At 28.6% G+C, this 17,262-nt stretch overlaps 1 protein-coding gene across 2 annotated transcripts in view; it reads left to right on the top strand.

Annotated features, from left to right (window-relative positions):
• The first annotated feature begins 15,199 nt into the window (after positions 1-15,199).
• Positions 15,200-17,262, top strand: part of LOC111682076 (multiple C2 and transmembrane domain-containing protein) — a 31,588-nt gene continuing 29,525 nt past the window's right edge. For both annotated transcript variants that reach the window (XM_046954434.1, XM_046954435.1), the window contains exon 1: positions 15,200-16,748. In XM_046954434.1, coding sequence (XP_046810390.1) covers positions 16,718-16,748 — 31 coding nt within the window. In that variant the 5' untranslated portion in view covers positions 15,200-16,717. The remainder of the gene's footprint in view (positions 16,749-17,262) is intronic.

The following is a 17,262-nucleotide window of genomic DNA, read 5'->3' on the forward strand; positions in this document are numbered from 1 at the left end:
GTGGGTAGAACCACGAAAATCCTATGGAGAGACCCTGATGAGAGCAAGATGAAAAATTTCGTCAAAATGAGCAAGTCTGAACTCTGGAGCACTTTCTTGGCCACTGTCAGGCATTCGATCCAAGTATCTTGGAAGTGATGTTATTTCAGAAATAACATTTCAGACTAACACTGATTGGAAGATTTTTAGAAATTACGTTCAGGAAACTTTGTTTCTGAATACTAAAAAATAAATCATTCAGTTCCTCTTTTTTTCTCATGATAAGGAGCGCACAACAGGCCCGCTTGTGGCCTGGGAGTATTTCTTTGTATTTGATGTAGTAAACATCTTTCTATCAACCTAACCTTACCTAACCTATACCCTACACCTACATCTATAGTGAGGAGGGTATTATGCGTTTGTGCTGATGTTTGTAACATCCAAAAATATTGTTCCTACACCACCCACCCTAAAGTATACCAATCGGAGAATTCAATGTATAATCCTTTGACTATAGTCAATGCATTATTCCATAGAGTTTTCAATATTTAAGTCTATAGTTAATCAGTTAGACCTTAGAATACTCAAGTGTCCATTCCATAGAGTAGTCGAAAGACAAGTCTATAGGCTAGTAAATAAACTAGTACGTAAACTAGTACATAAACTAGTACGTAAACTAGTACATAAACTAGTACATAGACTAGTATATAAGATAGTCCATACAGTAGTTCATAAACTAGTCCTTATACTAGTCTTCAGACTATTTCATAGAGTGCCAGCAAAAAATTTTCAAATTTTAGTAATGAGCAGTATAGATAATGTCGTTATCAAAAAAATATTTTTTTTAATGGAATTTGTAGCCAATTATCTATAGAATCAGATAAATTATCTACAGCATCTATCCATTGTTTTAGGTTGGAATCATAATTGGAAAAAAAACTCGATTTATACTTTTATGTAAAAACTATCCTAAAAAGTTCTATAAAATAACTTAGGTAAGCGGAAAGGTAGGTAAGGGGAAAGTGTAGAAAGCTCATTCGTAACCTGTCATTTTCACCCCAAAAGTAAGTACTTCCAAATTGCTTTAATATTATTTGCCAGCTTACCGGGTAAGTTAAGTTTTTCCTGGGCTTGTCTATAGACCTAGTCCTTTGCATATTCTACAGTCTAAGCGTTAAGAAATAAAATAGTTCATAGATTTTAGTCTATAGACTAGTCAAATAGATTAGTTTCTGATTGGTCTCTTGTTTAGTTTCTGACTGAACATAAACAAGTCTAGCTTTAAAATTGTTCATTATTCCACTTTTCACTAGTCTCCGACAAGACTTTAACCTGGTGTAATGATTAGTATATTAACCAGTCTATGGAATACACTATTGACTTGTTAATAGAATAGGGACTAGTTTTTTCACTAGTCTATCAACTAAACTATTAATTAGTCTATTCACTAGTCAATAGATTATTCTTGCTGATCTTGTCTTTTGACTAGTCTATTGGTATTTCCTTGAGTCTATTGGCTAGTGTAAACTTCTATTAACTAGTTTATGAAGTAGTGCATGGATTATTATATGGACTAGTCATTAGATAAGTAAGAGTTATGTAAGTCACTAGACTAAACAGATGCTAACAAAAAAACCAGTAGATACTAGACTTTTCCACATAATTATTTGTTTATCACCTTCCCTGGATTCGCTTTCCCGCTTTCAATTAACAGATAGATGAACCGACATAATTAGATCGTTCGTCTACAGGGTACGACTTACCTTAGATCTGTTACAAACGGAATGACAAAAAATATATAAGTTCCTTATAGTTGCAGGTGACTGTAATAAATCGTGTACTTTTTGTTTATTTTCTTTTTAATTTTATTATTTATATTATTTGTAGTTTTGTTGTTGTTTTTTTTTTTTTAGAAAACACAACAAAATAAATTCGATCAATTTATTTAAATTAAATGATTTCATACAAGAAAATATACACTTAACTGTATGTTTGTGTTTGGGTTTCATTTATCGCATAGAAATGTTTCAACGATTAAGAGCAAATATTTCATATTTAATGAGATTCGTCTCCTACACGACACTAGAAGCAAAAGTTATTTTGTTAACATATTTGTAAATTGAATTTTTGTTATTTCTTTATTTAAGTTATATTTACCTTTTATATTACTGGACAGTGGTTTAGTAATGCCTTTGTTAAAAAATGTTCGAAATTTTTACAAAATTTTCTTTTAACATTTATTAAATAATGAGTGTTTTTTTCCCCTTCACTGTAGCACAGTGTATTTATTTTAAATTTACTTTAACTATCAATGACCTCAATTTACATAATTAGGTTAAACTGTACTATAGAATTCTATTTAAATCGTTTTTATTTATAGCAATAATTTAATTTCTTTAATGTTAAGCTAAATATTTGCTTAAATACATATAATATTTTCTTTAATTTATAATAAAAACACAGTGTTTGTTTATATTAATTAAACAAATCGTTTAATCAAATTTATCGTGGCAAAACAGATGTTAGATTAAATAATGAAAAGCATTAAAAAAAATTAAAACAAATATGTTTTATGCGGATTAACAGGAAATGGTGGGCAACATGTGGCCCATTAAATCATTTTGTTTGTTTCAAAAATGTGTTAAAATTTTCTAAAGCATGTGTATATTTTGTGTTTATAATTTAATTAATATTGACAAAATTCTACTTTTAAAGTGAATATTATTTGTATTTTTGGCAGCTTCATTTACTTTTAAGTACGTGTAAATATTTATAAAGAAACAATAATAAATTTTTAAATACATACGTACAGAATATGTATCTAAGAGTGTACTAATTGTCTAAGTGTTTTCAAAGTGGCTTTAGATTTTTTTTAGATATTGTAGATATTTACATATATTTATATGTAATCGTCCTTAGCCTCATTGCAACTTATAAAAATATTGAAATTTTCCAACGTAGGCATCACCAGAAGTTCGTTCTCTTACCTATTGTAAAATTGATCAGAAACACCTCTTCAAAGAACAAAGCGAATCAGATTTTTTTCAAATTGGTGACAAATCGAAAAATAGAGGATAACAGAAAAAAATTGCATAAACAAGTAGGAAAGTATAGTCGGGCATGGCCGACCATATAATACTCTACACCACGAGTGTATTTTAAAAATGTTTATTATTCATGAACCCACTGTACTAGAACTGAACTAGAACTGAACTAGAACTGAACTAGAACTGAACTAGAACTGAACTAGAACTGAACTAGAACTGAACTAGAACTGAACTAGAACTGAACTAGATCTGAACTAGAACTGAACTAGAACTGAACTAGAACTGAACTAGAACTGAAATAGAACTAGAACTAGAACTGAACTAGAACTGAACTAGAACTGAACTAATACTGAACTAGAACTGAATTAGAACTGAACTAGAAATGAACTAGAACTGAACTAGAACTGAACTAGAACTGAAATAGAACTAAACTAGAACTGAACTAGATTTGAACTAGAACTGAAATAGAACTGAACTGAACTTGAACTGAACTTGAACTGTACTAGAACTGACTATTGACTATACTATAAACTATTTACTATACTATGTTTAGTTTAGTATATATTCTTTAGAATAGTAGAATATAGTCTAATCAACAGTGTTGTGTATTCGAGTATATGGTTTAGTCTTTGAATTTTTTCTTCAAATATTTCAATTTGTAATGTTTCTGTGAAAATAACAAAAAAACATTGAAATATCCTTTAAGTTATAAATATTTAAAAGGGATTTCAAACTTAAAATTATCCTTTACACACAAACAGGATTACAATTAGCTTAACAGGATTATGTACTTCACATAGTGAAAACCTGCCAAAGCAGTGTGACAGAGCAGAAGATTATTTAACTTGTTTAACCCTTTTCATGTGTACACAATATTGTACTTGTCAATTTGGAAAGAAAGTAAAATACATTGTTTATATAACCGTAAAATTCTTAATTAAAATTGTTTAGAAATACTATTTTTATTGTAGCTAAAACTTCACCTGAAGTGTTTTATAATAATTACATTAGTTATGTTAAAGTTTCGTTAAAGATTAGATGAAGAGTTTTTCTTAATAATGTTATTTGTTTTTAATTTATTCTACAAGGATAAATATTTGCACTTATTTAAAAGTTTTTGCTTATCAATTATTCTCAAGAGTATTGAAGTGAAATTGTAGCATTTAACTGTATCTGTAAAGCATTTATCCATAAATGTTTGTAATTAAATGTAGGTGAACAATATTTTCTCGATAAAATATAGAAAATATTTATAAAAATCTGTTGGGAACAATTTGATGAGTTTAATGCTTATGTTATTCATCCTTTAAAGTATCCGTTTAATTCGCATTGTAATAAAATTCCTTAAACATACATTTATTAACAAGTAGGAAAGTATAGTCGGGCATGGCCGACCATATAATACCCTACACCATGAGTATATTTTTAAAATTTTTACTTTTTATAAAATTTTTATTTTTTATAAAGAAAGTTTTATGTTGAATATTACCAATAATTCCAAATTATTTAAGCAATTTATTGATAAAAAACTAAAATTTTTAAATGAGGCTTTATATAGGTCAAATATATACCGATCCTAGGTACAGGCCTCGGCGGCCTGTACCTTGCGCACAAGGTTTACATGGACAGCCCGCCGGACAGACGGACGGACATGTCTTAATCGACTCAAAAAATGATTCTGAATCGATCGATATACTTTAAGGTGGGTATTGGACCAATATTTTTGTATGTTACAAACATCAGCACAAACGTATAATACCATACCCCACTATAGTGGTGTAGGGTATAACAACATCAAGCATATTCGTAATAGTTTCCTTATACCGCTAATCTGACTATACATTTTTAAGTTAGAAATGATTTTAGTATGTATTTAATGTTTTAATAAAAATTTTGAAAATGTTTTGTGTTTTGTAAAAATCTTTTAAAATTAAAAAAGTGCGATCAATAATAATCTTTAAACTGTTTTCATTTCTATAGAGTACAGTGTATGAAAACCCAATTAAGTCAAGTTTGGCATCATGCCATTACAGTAAAAGCTCGTTAAAATTGTCGCTGAAAATGATACAATGAAGTGAAGAAAAATGGTGACAAATTTTTCAATTTTAAAAGTATTTCACTGATCTTAGTTATGTCCTGTTGGTTAGTTAGTTAATTAGTGAGTCCGGATGCTGTGGGTTCGATAGCTGACTAGGTGTAACTCTTGGGATGTAATGTAAAGTATATTCTCGTTTCCAAAATCGAAATATTCGCCTAAAACCCATTAAGGTATATATGTAAGTATATTTTGGGTATCAAGCCAAGTCCGTCCATCTGTCTGTTGAAATCACGATAGAGACCACAAGGGAAGAGTTTGACAGTTGAAAATGGGCAAATCAGTTAATGTTTTCACATTACTCCCATATAAGTGGCCATTAAATAGTACAACGATAAAATTGTGCATTAATAAGTCTTATGCGAACGTTAATTTATTAATTAGATTTTACGAGGATCGGCCCACAATTCATCCAATCCCCCATATAAGGTCCCCTTCACAAAATATCTTTAATGCTCATTACTGGCCCAGAAATTCGAGTATAGCGATGAAATTCTCTTTACTGACTTTGGTGAGGATCTGTCCAAAATTGCCCCTAGCCCCCATCTAAGGTTCTTTTAAGAAAATTACTTTTACTCTTATTACTGGCTCAGAAATGAGAATAGAGCAATTAAATTTGTCATAAACAAGTTTAGTATGAGCTAAAATTTCTTTAAAAGCTCTTGTGAGGATTGGTCTATATTTGATCGTATCCTCCCGTATATATTCTCCTTCAGAAAATGACTTTATATAGCTTCACCGGCAAGAGAACTAATGAATTAGAAAGTATTTATGTAACACATTATAAGTAAGACCTTATTAAACTACTTCTATGTAATACACACGATATATAGTAAATATTGAAAAGTATGTTGTTAGGAAAGTAATTACAATTGAAAGTCATTAGCTAGTTTTTGCTGAGTATGGTTAAATATCGATAGAATATAACTAACATTGTTTCAGAAAATGTCAATAGATCTCTTTAGTATGCTTTAAACATATGATCAAAAAACATATTAGTTAGGTGGTATTAATATTTCAGCATTAATATTTCAACTTGCGGCATAAAATATCATCTGGTACAAAGGATTTTTTATTCAGTTTTATGTAAAATAGCAAAGCTTGCAAATGTTGTTAAGCAGTGGTCGGCACAAAGAGGGCATAAAATACCTACAAAAATCTACTACATGAAACTTTTGGTATCTTGTGAATTTCCTTGATATTAGTGTTTTTATATGAATTTAAATGGGTGATAACCTCTGGTCTCTGCTTGTCTTACTCTACTTCTCTTTTTTTCTATCTATCACATTTACAGAAATGGGTTTTTAGATAAAATAAAAATTTAAATGAAAATACTAAATATTACTGCTTAATGTTTGGATTTTTTTTTTTGGTTGCGAAAAATCCCACCTAAATTATACTGCAAAATAAATCTTTATTATATTTTTTAAGAGGGTGCTTAACAAAAGGTAAAATATATAAAATTAAAATATGCAGGCAACAAATGTTTCTAACGAAAGAGTTGTCTGTTCTATGCTGAAGTTGAAATGTTTTTGCTGATGATTAACATGTTATACTTAATGCTTGAAAAATGTAATAATAACATTTCTTCTACAATATGAAAAAAAAGTTTCAAAAAAATATAAAGGCTTTAGTTTTTATTTAACTAGATGTCAGGTAATTTGCTAAAATATATATGCTTTTTAACAACTATTTACTTTAAAGCTCAAATTCTAAATTGTTCAACAAATTTTATTCTTTCAGTTCCATTGTTCTGTGTTTGTGTTTTTATAGGTCATATTCATAAATTAAGGACTTTTTTCATTTTTCTCTTTTTCCACTTAACTATATTTTCCGCACGAAAAACATGTAAAAAATATGAAAAAAAAACCCAAACGTAACACAAACTTCCTGTTTTGTCCCTGAAGTCAAATGAAGCGTGTTATGATGTCGTTATTTTCCACAAACTCACATGAGTGTGTTTTATAAGCTCTGGAATATCAAAAGTAATAATGTCCTGCAATACAATGTGTCTGTCTTTTATACCACTTAAGGTATTCACACATAACCAAATGCCTATTCTCTGCCTGATAAAGGTAACAATGATGACAAAAAAAAATAAAACTTTATCTAAAGGATACAACTGATTCCATACAATACTACTGGATACATGTGCTTCATATTTGTATACATCAACATTTACGTTTTCTATTTGTTATAGTGTGTGAAAAATACACTCACCCATGTATAATTACACTGACAACTTAATGTGACACAGTGATTAGACAAAAAGAATTGTTGGAAACTTGTTGATTGACCAGAAATTTGAAGAAATCACTCAAAATTTTGACGGAATAATTAGCAACCTCGGTATTATTGAAGTTATCAGCGTTTTATTAACCGTTATTTTATCACACAAAACTTTTGACTAGACTAGACTATAGACTAGACTATAGACTAAACTATAGACTAGACTATAGACTAGACTATAGACTAGACTATAGACTAGACTATAGACTAGACTATAGACTAGACTATAGACTAGACTATAGACTAGACTATAGACTAGACTATAGACTAGACTATAGACTAGACTATAGACTAGACTATAGACTAGACTATAGACTAGACTATAGACTAGACTATAGACTAGACTATAGACTAGACCATAGGCTATACTATAGACTAGACTATAGACTAGTTTAATATCTGCTGGAAACTGCGAGGTCCAGTCTGCTTTAGTTTTTGATATATTTTATTGGTAATGTCGTTATATTATTGCGCATAATTTTTACGTCATTGTTTTACTTATATTTAAAAGCATATTTGGATTGTTATTCTCAATAATGTTGGCAAAATTTTTAATTTATTTTTTTGTTTGTCGAAACTACTAGGTGGATCTATTATTAATAAGACCACTGTATTAGTTTTATTCTGCTGCCACTTCTATTGCAGCTGCTTCAAACGTAGTTGACCTCTTGGCGTCAGTTTTATATGAATTTAAATGTATAAAATATAATAAAATGCATACGCATTTATGTGTAAGTGTATAGTATTTTTAAATATTAAAAATAAAATATAATGTAAACAGAAAAATGTACATAATAAACAAACATCTATGTCGAAGTGATGGATTCTGTAAATTGTGCTATAAGTTTCAGCAACGCGGATTTCTTTTATTTATAACAAAATTTCTCAAAATATTAAGCCTTATCTAAAGTGTGCATTAATATCGCGCTTAATAAATTTATGTGTTCTTTTGCAAAAAAAATCGATTTTTACCATATGATTTTTAATACTATAAATTGTCAGCTTTACTGCTCTTATATTCATACTTCATAAAAAAATCCCAATGGAGCATAATTCTCCATTGAACACGAGTGCAAGAACGTACAATTTACTCAATTGTAGACAGTGTAAATTTTTTTTATATATATTTATTATTATTTTTTATAATATTTATTATTTCCTGTGTATACCACCTTTCACAGAAATAGCAATGTACATAGTCTGGACTATAGTCTATAGTTTTGGCATTAGTTTATATAGACCATTCTATAGGCCAGACTACAAACTGATCTTATCCAATCTATAGACTAGATTTCAACCTATAGATTGGGACACAATCTGAGACGATACAATTAAAGCTCTATATCCCAGAATATAGACTATAGTCTACCATATAGTCCATATTCTAAATTAATTATCATCCTTTACTTTATAAGAGAGAATATAGTCTTAAGTACAGACTATATAGTTCAGACTTTAGACTATTCTACTGTATAGTTCAGATAGTCCTACTCTTTATTCCAGACTATAGACCTATAGTCCAGATTATAGACTTCTCTATAGAGTAGTCTACATACTATAATATAGTCTAAACAATTAATAACTCTAACGTTTTTATTCCCGGATTACCTTAGTCTTCTGTTAAGCCTACTGGAAAGTTTTTATGTTGCGTTTATATTTGCCCTTATACAGCGCTCAGCGACATACGCACCAGCTAGCGTATGTCGCTGAGAGCTTCATAAATATAGATTGCCAATATTTCTTTTTAGCCAATTAAGATGAGTTATTTTCATAGTTTTTTTTCTTTTTTCTGAGAAGTTGATACGATAAAATGCACTGAAATGGAAGAAATTGTGCACAGATGTAGAGTCTCTTTAAAAAGCAGTGTGTATAAAGAAAATATAATCTAAATCCCTTTTGGAATTTTAGTTTTTTTCCAGTTTATTTATTTGGCATTGCTTTATGCCAAAAGCTTAAAGAATTATGTTGTTCTAGAGAGAGTTTAGACAAACTTCTTATACTCTTATTCTCGTTTTCTTTGTTTAATTTCCAAGCCTAAAAATATGTCTCAAAATTAAGTTGTTTTGTTGACCAATCTCTAAAGATATGATTTTCAGTTGATAAACCCTGCAGGTCAGTGTGACTATCTGAAAAAAATATATGTTTTCAAAATATAATCAAAAACTGAACTAATATTTAACAAATTTCCATTATCCAAATAGGCTCAAATCCTGTGAAATTTAACTAGTGCAGTACCTAAAACCATTAGTTACAGATACACTTATTTGTGTGTATGTGTTTTGAAAGGAATATAAAACAAATAAGGCTGTTGTACCGGGTATGTTGTATAAATACCACCAAAGTTTGTGAAAATTTCCCAGATGACAGACTAAAATGTTTTCAACTGAGGATTAAATAGAAGGCATACTATATATAAGACTAGACTATAGACCTAACTATAGATTATACTATAGACCAGACTAAAGACTAGATTATAGAATAGACTAAAAATTAGACTATAGACTAGACTAAAAATTAGGCTATAGAATAGATTATAGACTAAACTATTAAATAGACTATAGACTACACTATTGAATAGACTATAGACTAGACTATAGACTAGACTATAAACTAGACTATAGACTAGACTATAGACTAGACTATAGACTAGACTATAGACTAGACTATAGACTAGACTATAGACTAGACTATAGACTAGACTATAGACTAGACTATAGACTAGACTATAGACTAGACTATAGACTAGACTATAGACTAGACTATAGACTAGACTAATAAATTTTTATAATTTTGTACAAAAATTATAATATTTTGCAAGCTGGTGTAATTATACAACAACAATGAAGTATCAATACATAGATAATATAGACTACCATACTATTTTGCGTTTAAAAATCTAATATATATTTTCACCTTATGTATTGAATTGTTGTACTTTTCATACATCAATTACATTTCCCCATACAACTTGTCACACTTTTGCATTCTCAATTTCCTTTATACTTCCGCTGTGGTTATTAGAATTTTACCTTTTATTCAATAATTTCCACAAATATTCATATTACATGCAAATATTTTTTAAATATATTTAACAAAAATTTCCATTGTTTTTTTTTTCAATAAAGCTTGTTTAATTTAGTCTAACGTAGCGTATGATAAATATGCAAATTCATCATAATAAGTATACGCATTATTATACTGCCAGAAAATAATTGTTTACGTAGGCGTATGATTAATATGAGTTTTTAACAAAAAAAAAAAAAAAAAAAAACAGTAAATAAAACTCACACACAAATAGAGACAATAAGACATAAATATTTAATTGCTTATTAAATAAAAGAGACATTTTATCAAACATTTGCTATTAAATATTTATATTCAAGGACATCTGTTTGCGAAAAAATTCTAGACAAATACCTTAATATGAACTTAATGTTTGAACTAACCAGCATGTGTTGACTATTTAACCAGTAGAAGATGTCATAAAAACAATTTTGCATTATATGTTTATATAAACTATTAGCAAAATTAATAATTATAATCAATATTAAATATTAGTTATATGTATCATACTAGAAAAGAAAGATGTTGTAATGTGTTTAACCATTTAACTTAGTTAAATCATATCAGAAAGTACTGCAACGTTTAGGTATGTTTGCCTACAATAAATATCTTTTATTTTACAACTAAAAGCCAAGGTCTTCCAACACGTATGGTGTAAATCCTAACATCCCAAGAGTCATTTTAACATTGTGACATTTTGTTGTATATTACTGATGTCATTTGCTTTGTATAGTTTTGTTCTTATATGTGACGCTTAATGATAATGGAAATTTATTATCAGACACATATACGACTATGAATAGCAAAGACACGCATCTTCTATAGTCATTATTCTGACATTTACAACTTTTATTTGGATGGCCAACAACTTTGTCTTCTGTCCAAGTTGTTTGCTTGTTTGTTTGTCAGCCATATGTTTGCAATATGTTTTAATTTGTACAACTGTTCTAGTTTTAACTGTTTTTGTTCTACAGTGTTCGCCTTGTTAAGAAGAACAAAAAAAAAAAAAAAAACGTCCAACAATTAATATTTAAATTAAAGTCTTGTTGCTAAATGTTAAAAAGTTATAATTAAAATCAGCTAAGCAGTGTTTAGCCATTAAACACTCCTTTGTCTTGGTGTTTTTTTCTCTCTATCATTAAAAATTGTGTAATTTTGTAATTTGTATGTATGCAAAAACAAATTTAATTAAATTAAGTATTAAAATGTAGTGTGACTTATTTATTTTTTATACAAAAGGGGAAAACTTTTAAACCCTCATGTACTAAAAGATGAACTTTAGTTGTAATGCTCCAAATGGTGTGACCTTAACATTTGTATTCCATAGAAAATGTTAACAAAATGTCAAGAAACACTTTAACTGATTTAGAAATGAAAATTAAAATTCGGACATAACCGACCATATGAAGGCCTTATGATATCTTAGAAGTCAATAGAAAGGATTGATCGGCAGCAAAAATTTTGGAAGAAAAAAACTTAAAATCACTTGCCTTACTTTTCGACAGAATAATTCTTGATCGATACCATCTCATCTCTATAGAAAAGCAATTGATCAATCAATAAACTTATTTTTTGCAAATATTTTCAATCAAGAGCATACACAAACTATCAACGATATCAAAATTTTCATACTGAACTTTAAACGATCACAAATAAGTTTTCTTTAACAATGTTAGGGATCATTTGATTTATATAAACATAAAAAACTTCTATCACATACTTAGTTTATAAAACACATCTAAACCCCTTATAAACATCCATTTCTCACAAAAGCCTTTATATAATATTAAATTAACAACCAAGCTCTTACGACAATCTATTGATTTGGCTTACAGAAACATGTTTCATATTATACATTGTATTTTTTTTATTTGTTTATTTCCTTTTATAACTTATGATAAAAGAAACCCACTTAACAATAGAATGCAAATCTATTGTTATAATATTAGCTTTTCTAGAAACATAAATATTTATTATGTATACATTGTTAAAAACTTGTTGTTCAACATAACACATACAAATTTACATAAATATGCTAGAATTTTTATATATATGTCGTTAGTCGTATATAGTATACTTGATCTCTATTTTAGATTTTGTTTTGCAAACTTTTTCTTACTTATTAACCGATTAGCACTTCAAGTTTTTCTACAGTTGTTTGTTACCAAGTAGTTTAAAATAAAAATTTAATTTTAAGTTTTACAAGTTTTTCTTTTTCGGGACGTTTATCACAATGTTAACAACGTTTTAATATATAAGGTGAACAATAATATTTATTTATTTTTTAGAAAAGTTCTTTCAACAATGAAAAAATTTTCTATGGAAAATTTCTTCATTCAATAAACATTTTTTAAATAAAAATTTTTCATTCAGTGAACAAATTTTCTATAGAAAAATTCATAATTTTGTGAATCTTTTCAAAATAAAAGTTGTTTATGAATAGATTTTTTTTCAATGAACGAACAACTTTTCTATAGAAAAGTTCATCATTCAATGAACAACTTTTCTATAGAAAAGTTCATCATTCAATGAACAACTTTTCTATAGAAAAGTTCATCATTCAATGAATATAGACTAGACTATAGACTAGACTATAGACTAGACTATAGACTAGACTATAGACTAGACTATAGACTAGACTATAGACTAGACTATAGACTAGACTATAGACTAGACTATAGACTAGACTATAGACTAGACTATAGACTAGACTATAGACTAGACTATAGACAGACTATAGACTAGACTATAGACTAGACTATAGACTAGACTATAGACTAGACTATAGACTAGACTATAGACTAGACTATAGACTAGATATAGACTAGACTATAGACTAGACTATAGACTAGGACTATAGACTAGACTATAGACTAGACTATAGACTAGACTATAGACTAGACTATAGACTAGACTATAGACTAGACTATAGACTAGACTATAGACTAGACTATAGACTAGACTATAGACTAGACTATAGACTAGACTATAGACTAGACTATAGACTAGACTATAGACTAGACTATAGACTAGACTATAGACTAGACTATAGACTAGACTATAGACTAGACTATAGACTAGACTATAGACTAGACTATAGACTAGACTATAGACTAGACTATAGACTAAGATATAGACTAGACTATAGACTAGACTATAGACTAGACTATAGACTAGACTATAGACTAGACTATAGACTAGACTATAGACTAGACTATAGACTAGACTATAGACTAGACTATAGACTAGACTATAGACTAGACTATAGACTAGACTATAGACTAGACTATAGACTAGACTATAGACTAGACTATAGACTAGACTATAGACTAGACTATAGACTATACTATAGACTAGACTATAGACTAGACTATAGACTAGACTATAGACTAGACTATAGACTAGACTATAGACTAGACTATAGACTAGACTATAGACTAGACTATAGACTAGACTATAGACTAGACTATAGACTAGACTATAGACTAGACTATAGACTAGACTATAGACTAGACTATAGACTAGACTATAGACTAGACTATAGACTAGACTATAGACTAGACTATAGACTAGACTATAGACTAGACTAGACTAGACTATAGACTAGACTATAGACTAGACTATAGACTAGACTATAGACTAGACTATAGACAAGACTATAGACTAGACTATAGACTAGACTATAGACTAGACTATAGACTAGACTATAGACTAGACTATAGACTAGACTATAGACTAGACTATAGACTAGACTATAGACTAGACTATAGGCTAAACTATAGATTAGACTATAGATTATACTATAGATTAGACTATAGACTAAATTATAGATTAGACTGTAGTCGAGTTTATACTAGATTATACACCAGAGTATATACAATAGGTTAGACTATAGATTGGAATATAGACTAAACTATAGATTATACTATAGATTATACTATAGATTAGACTATAGACTAAATTATAGATTAGACTGTAGTCGAGTTTATACTAGATTATACACCAGACTATATACAATTGTTTATTGAGATTGTTCATTGGGGGCTTTGTTCGTTGCACATTGCCATATAGGTAGACAGATTGAAATACAGTGAGAAATATATCCAGACAGTTACAGTTAATTTAGATGGTCAGATATACTTATAACCAGTCTGACAGATAAATGGTCTGTCAGATATACTGACATATAAATAGTCGGATAGAAGAACATTGCTTGATCGTTTTGGATTTTGGATTCCGAGCCTGGCGGACGGACTTGTAAAATTGTAAAATTACGTTCTTACAATACAAACAGAATGACTTTTGTAGAATACTCTCCATATTTTCTAATTGGTAGCTATAAAACTGCCTGAGACAAAATAGCGACCATATACAACAGTATTCATATACTGTTAAAAGCCACAAGGATTTTTATGAAAAATTCTCTGCGGTTATAATGAAATTGAAATGCCAATGTAAACGCTGGTGCGGCAAGTTTAAAAAGAATTCTAAATAAAGTTTTAAGTGGCTTGAAATATATATTTGAAATAAATAAAAATAAAATTTGCTAACCAAAAGTTGACTAGATATTTATATGAAATCTGAAAATAGATTAAAAGTTTATTTAAGTCATATTTTAAAGAACTAATTTGAAGTTTATTTTACATAAATTTTGTTATAATCATATTTGTAAACGAAAGTAATGATAAATAATTTAATGAGTTTACATTTCCTCTTTATTGCAGACATTTATTAGCCTTCTATTACAAATCAACAACAAGTGTTCAATTGACCAAACAAATTAGATAAAAACGAGTCAGCAACAATAAAACTTAAACGAGCAATAAAAGCACAATTTAATGCAACCAAACAAAAGTGGAAAATTAAGAGAAAAAAATTGTTTGTATGTGAATATAAAATGAGTTAATAAAATTTCATATTAACTGCACAAGAACAATATAAATATTTTATATATTTAAAAGGAATAAATTAAAAAACAATATGTTGAGTTTCATCAAAAACCGTGAAAAGAAACTACAAATTTGCTGGAATTTAAATGTGAAATTGCGTGATGGCTAGACATGCCAGGCATATCAAATATGAAAAACAAAATTACAGTTTTTGTGTTCAGGCAATATGAAAAAATAGGTTTTTATTAACTAGCAGAGACTAGTGAAAATTCAAAGCACACCCACTTAATTTTGGGCCAGTTGAGTTAAATACTACCACATACTATAACCCGAGTAAATAAAAGTCTGAGTTAACCACTATGATTTGGCAAAAAATAGGCATTTGATTAAATTAAAAACCAGCCAACCAAAGATAGAAAAAAACACAGCCTGCAATAGTAAATCGCATAAATAAGAATATAAAAGAACTATAACAAAGGACTTCCTAAACCTCCTTCCTTGTTGGCAATTAAAAAAGAAAATAACTGAAATACTTGCTCAAATTGTAAACAATAAAAAAGCAACAACAATAGCAATCCTTTAAACTGTCTTTAAACAAGCAAACAATGACGTCATAATACTCAATCATATAACACTATTAGCAAAGAGAAAGAAAATCATACAAACGCAAATACTCACTCATTCAGTTAAAAACAATTGGAAAAAAAGCCTCTCTGTACTGTAGAAAAAGTTTTGGCAACTATTAGAAAATAAAGCAATATGTGTGTTTAAAACATGAATACTCTACACACAATTACTCAAATAAATGGGAGAATTTTTAATTTAACTTACACTCACACATAGACACTCACAAGACTGAAAGAGTACTTACACTCAGTTTTGTTTAAAAGAAATCCCAACAACTAACGTTTCCTACAATTACTTCTCTACTCAATAAAGAAGCAACAACAATATACAAAAAACTGCTAGTTTTTTCCTCTTTTTCGTAAACAACGTCAGCATTAACAAAATACTATCAACAATACATACATAACTCTCTTTTGCTCATCCTTTATATCCGGTTTAAAGAAATTTCTAAATCCTACCCCCACAAACATTGATGTGTCAACATTTTTACTCATAACGTCATTATTACGTTAAGTTTATACCAATAATAGAAAATAAACAAAAGCCCCGAAAAAAAAACAACTACTGCCGCCCTCAGCTGCTGCTGTCATAACACTAACAAGTTAAAAGGAGCAACGTAGAAAAAACTAAGGAAACAAGTAAACAAATACATACAAACGTTAAAATTTGTTTATTTGAGTTAGTTTATTAACGTTTCACCATAACTATATAATTAAACAAATCCAACAATGTCAGAAAATTTACCTTCAACTTCAACAGGTAAGCATTTTATTTGTTTATTTTTTTATGATTCCTTATTATCATTGCTATAGTTATACATATATATATGTATTTGTTATTCTTGATTTGTTATATTAACCTTCATTACTTTAACATTTGTATTAGTTTCAGTTTGATTAAAATTATATAAAGCGTGGCAAGGTTATCAAATATAATAAATATTGGAGGCATGTTTCTCAAAGCTCTCAACTAAAATGGAATTTTATCAATTTAAAGGATAAATAATTTGTCATCTCAATTATTTCAATTGCAAAATGTTTATTCGGTTTAATAAAGTCCCTAAAGAAAAAACTGAATAATAACTGATGATTTTCTATAGAAAAGTTGTTCATTGAATAATGAACTATTCTATAGATGAACTTTTCGTACAGAAATGTTATTCATTGAAAAGTTGTTCATTGAATGATGAACTTTTCTATAGAAAAGTTGTTCATTGAATGATGAACTTTTCTATAGAAAAGTTGTTCATTGAATGATGAACTTTTCTATAGAA

Source organism: Lucilia cuprina, chromosome 6 (assembly GCF_022045245.1).
Source record: "Lucilia cuprina isolate Lc7/37 chromosome 6, ASM2204524v1, whole genome shotgun sequence".
NCBI lineage: Eukaryota > Metazoa > Arthropoda > Insecta > Diptera > Calliphoridae > Lucilia > Lucilia cuprina.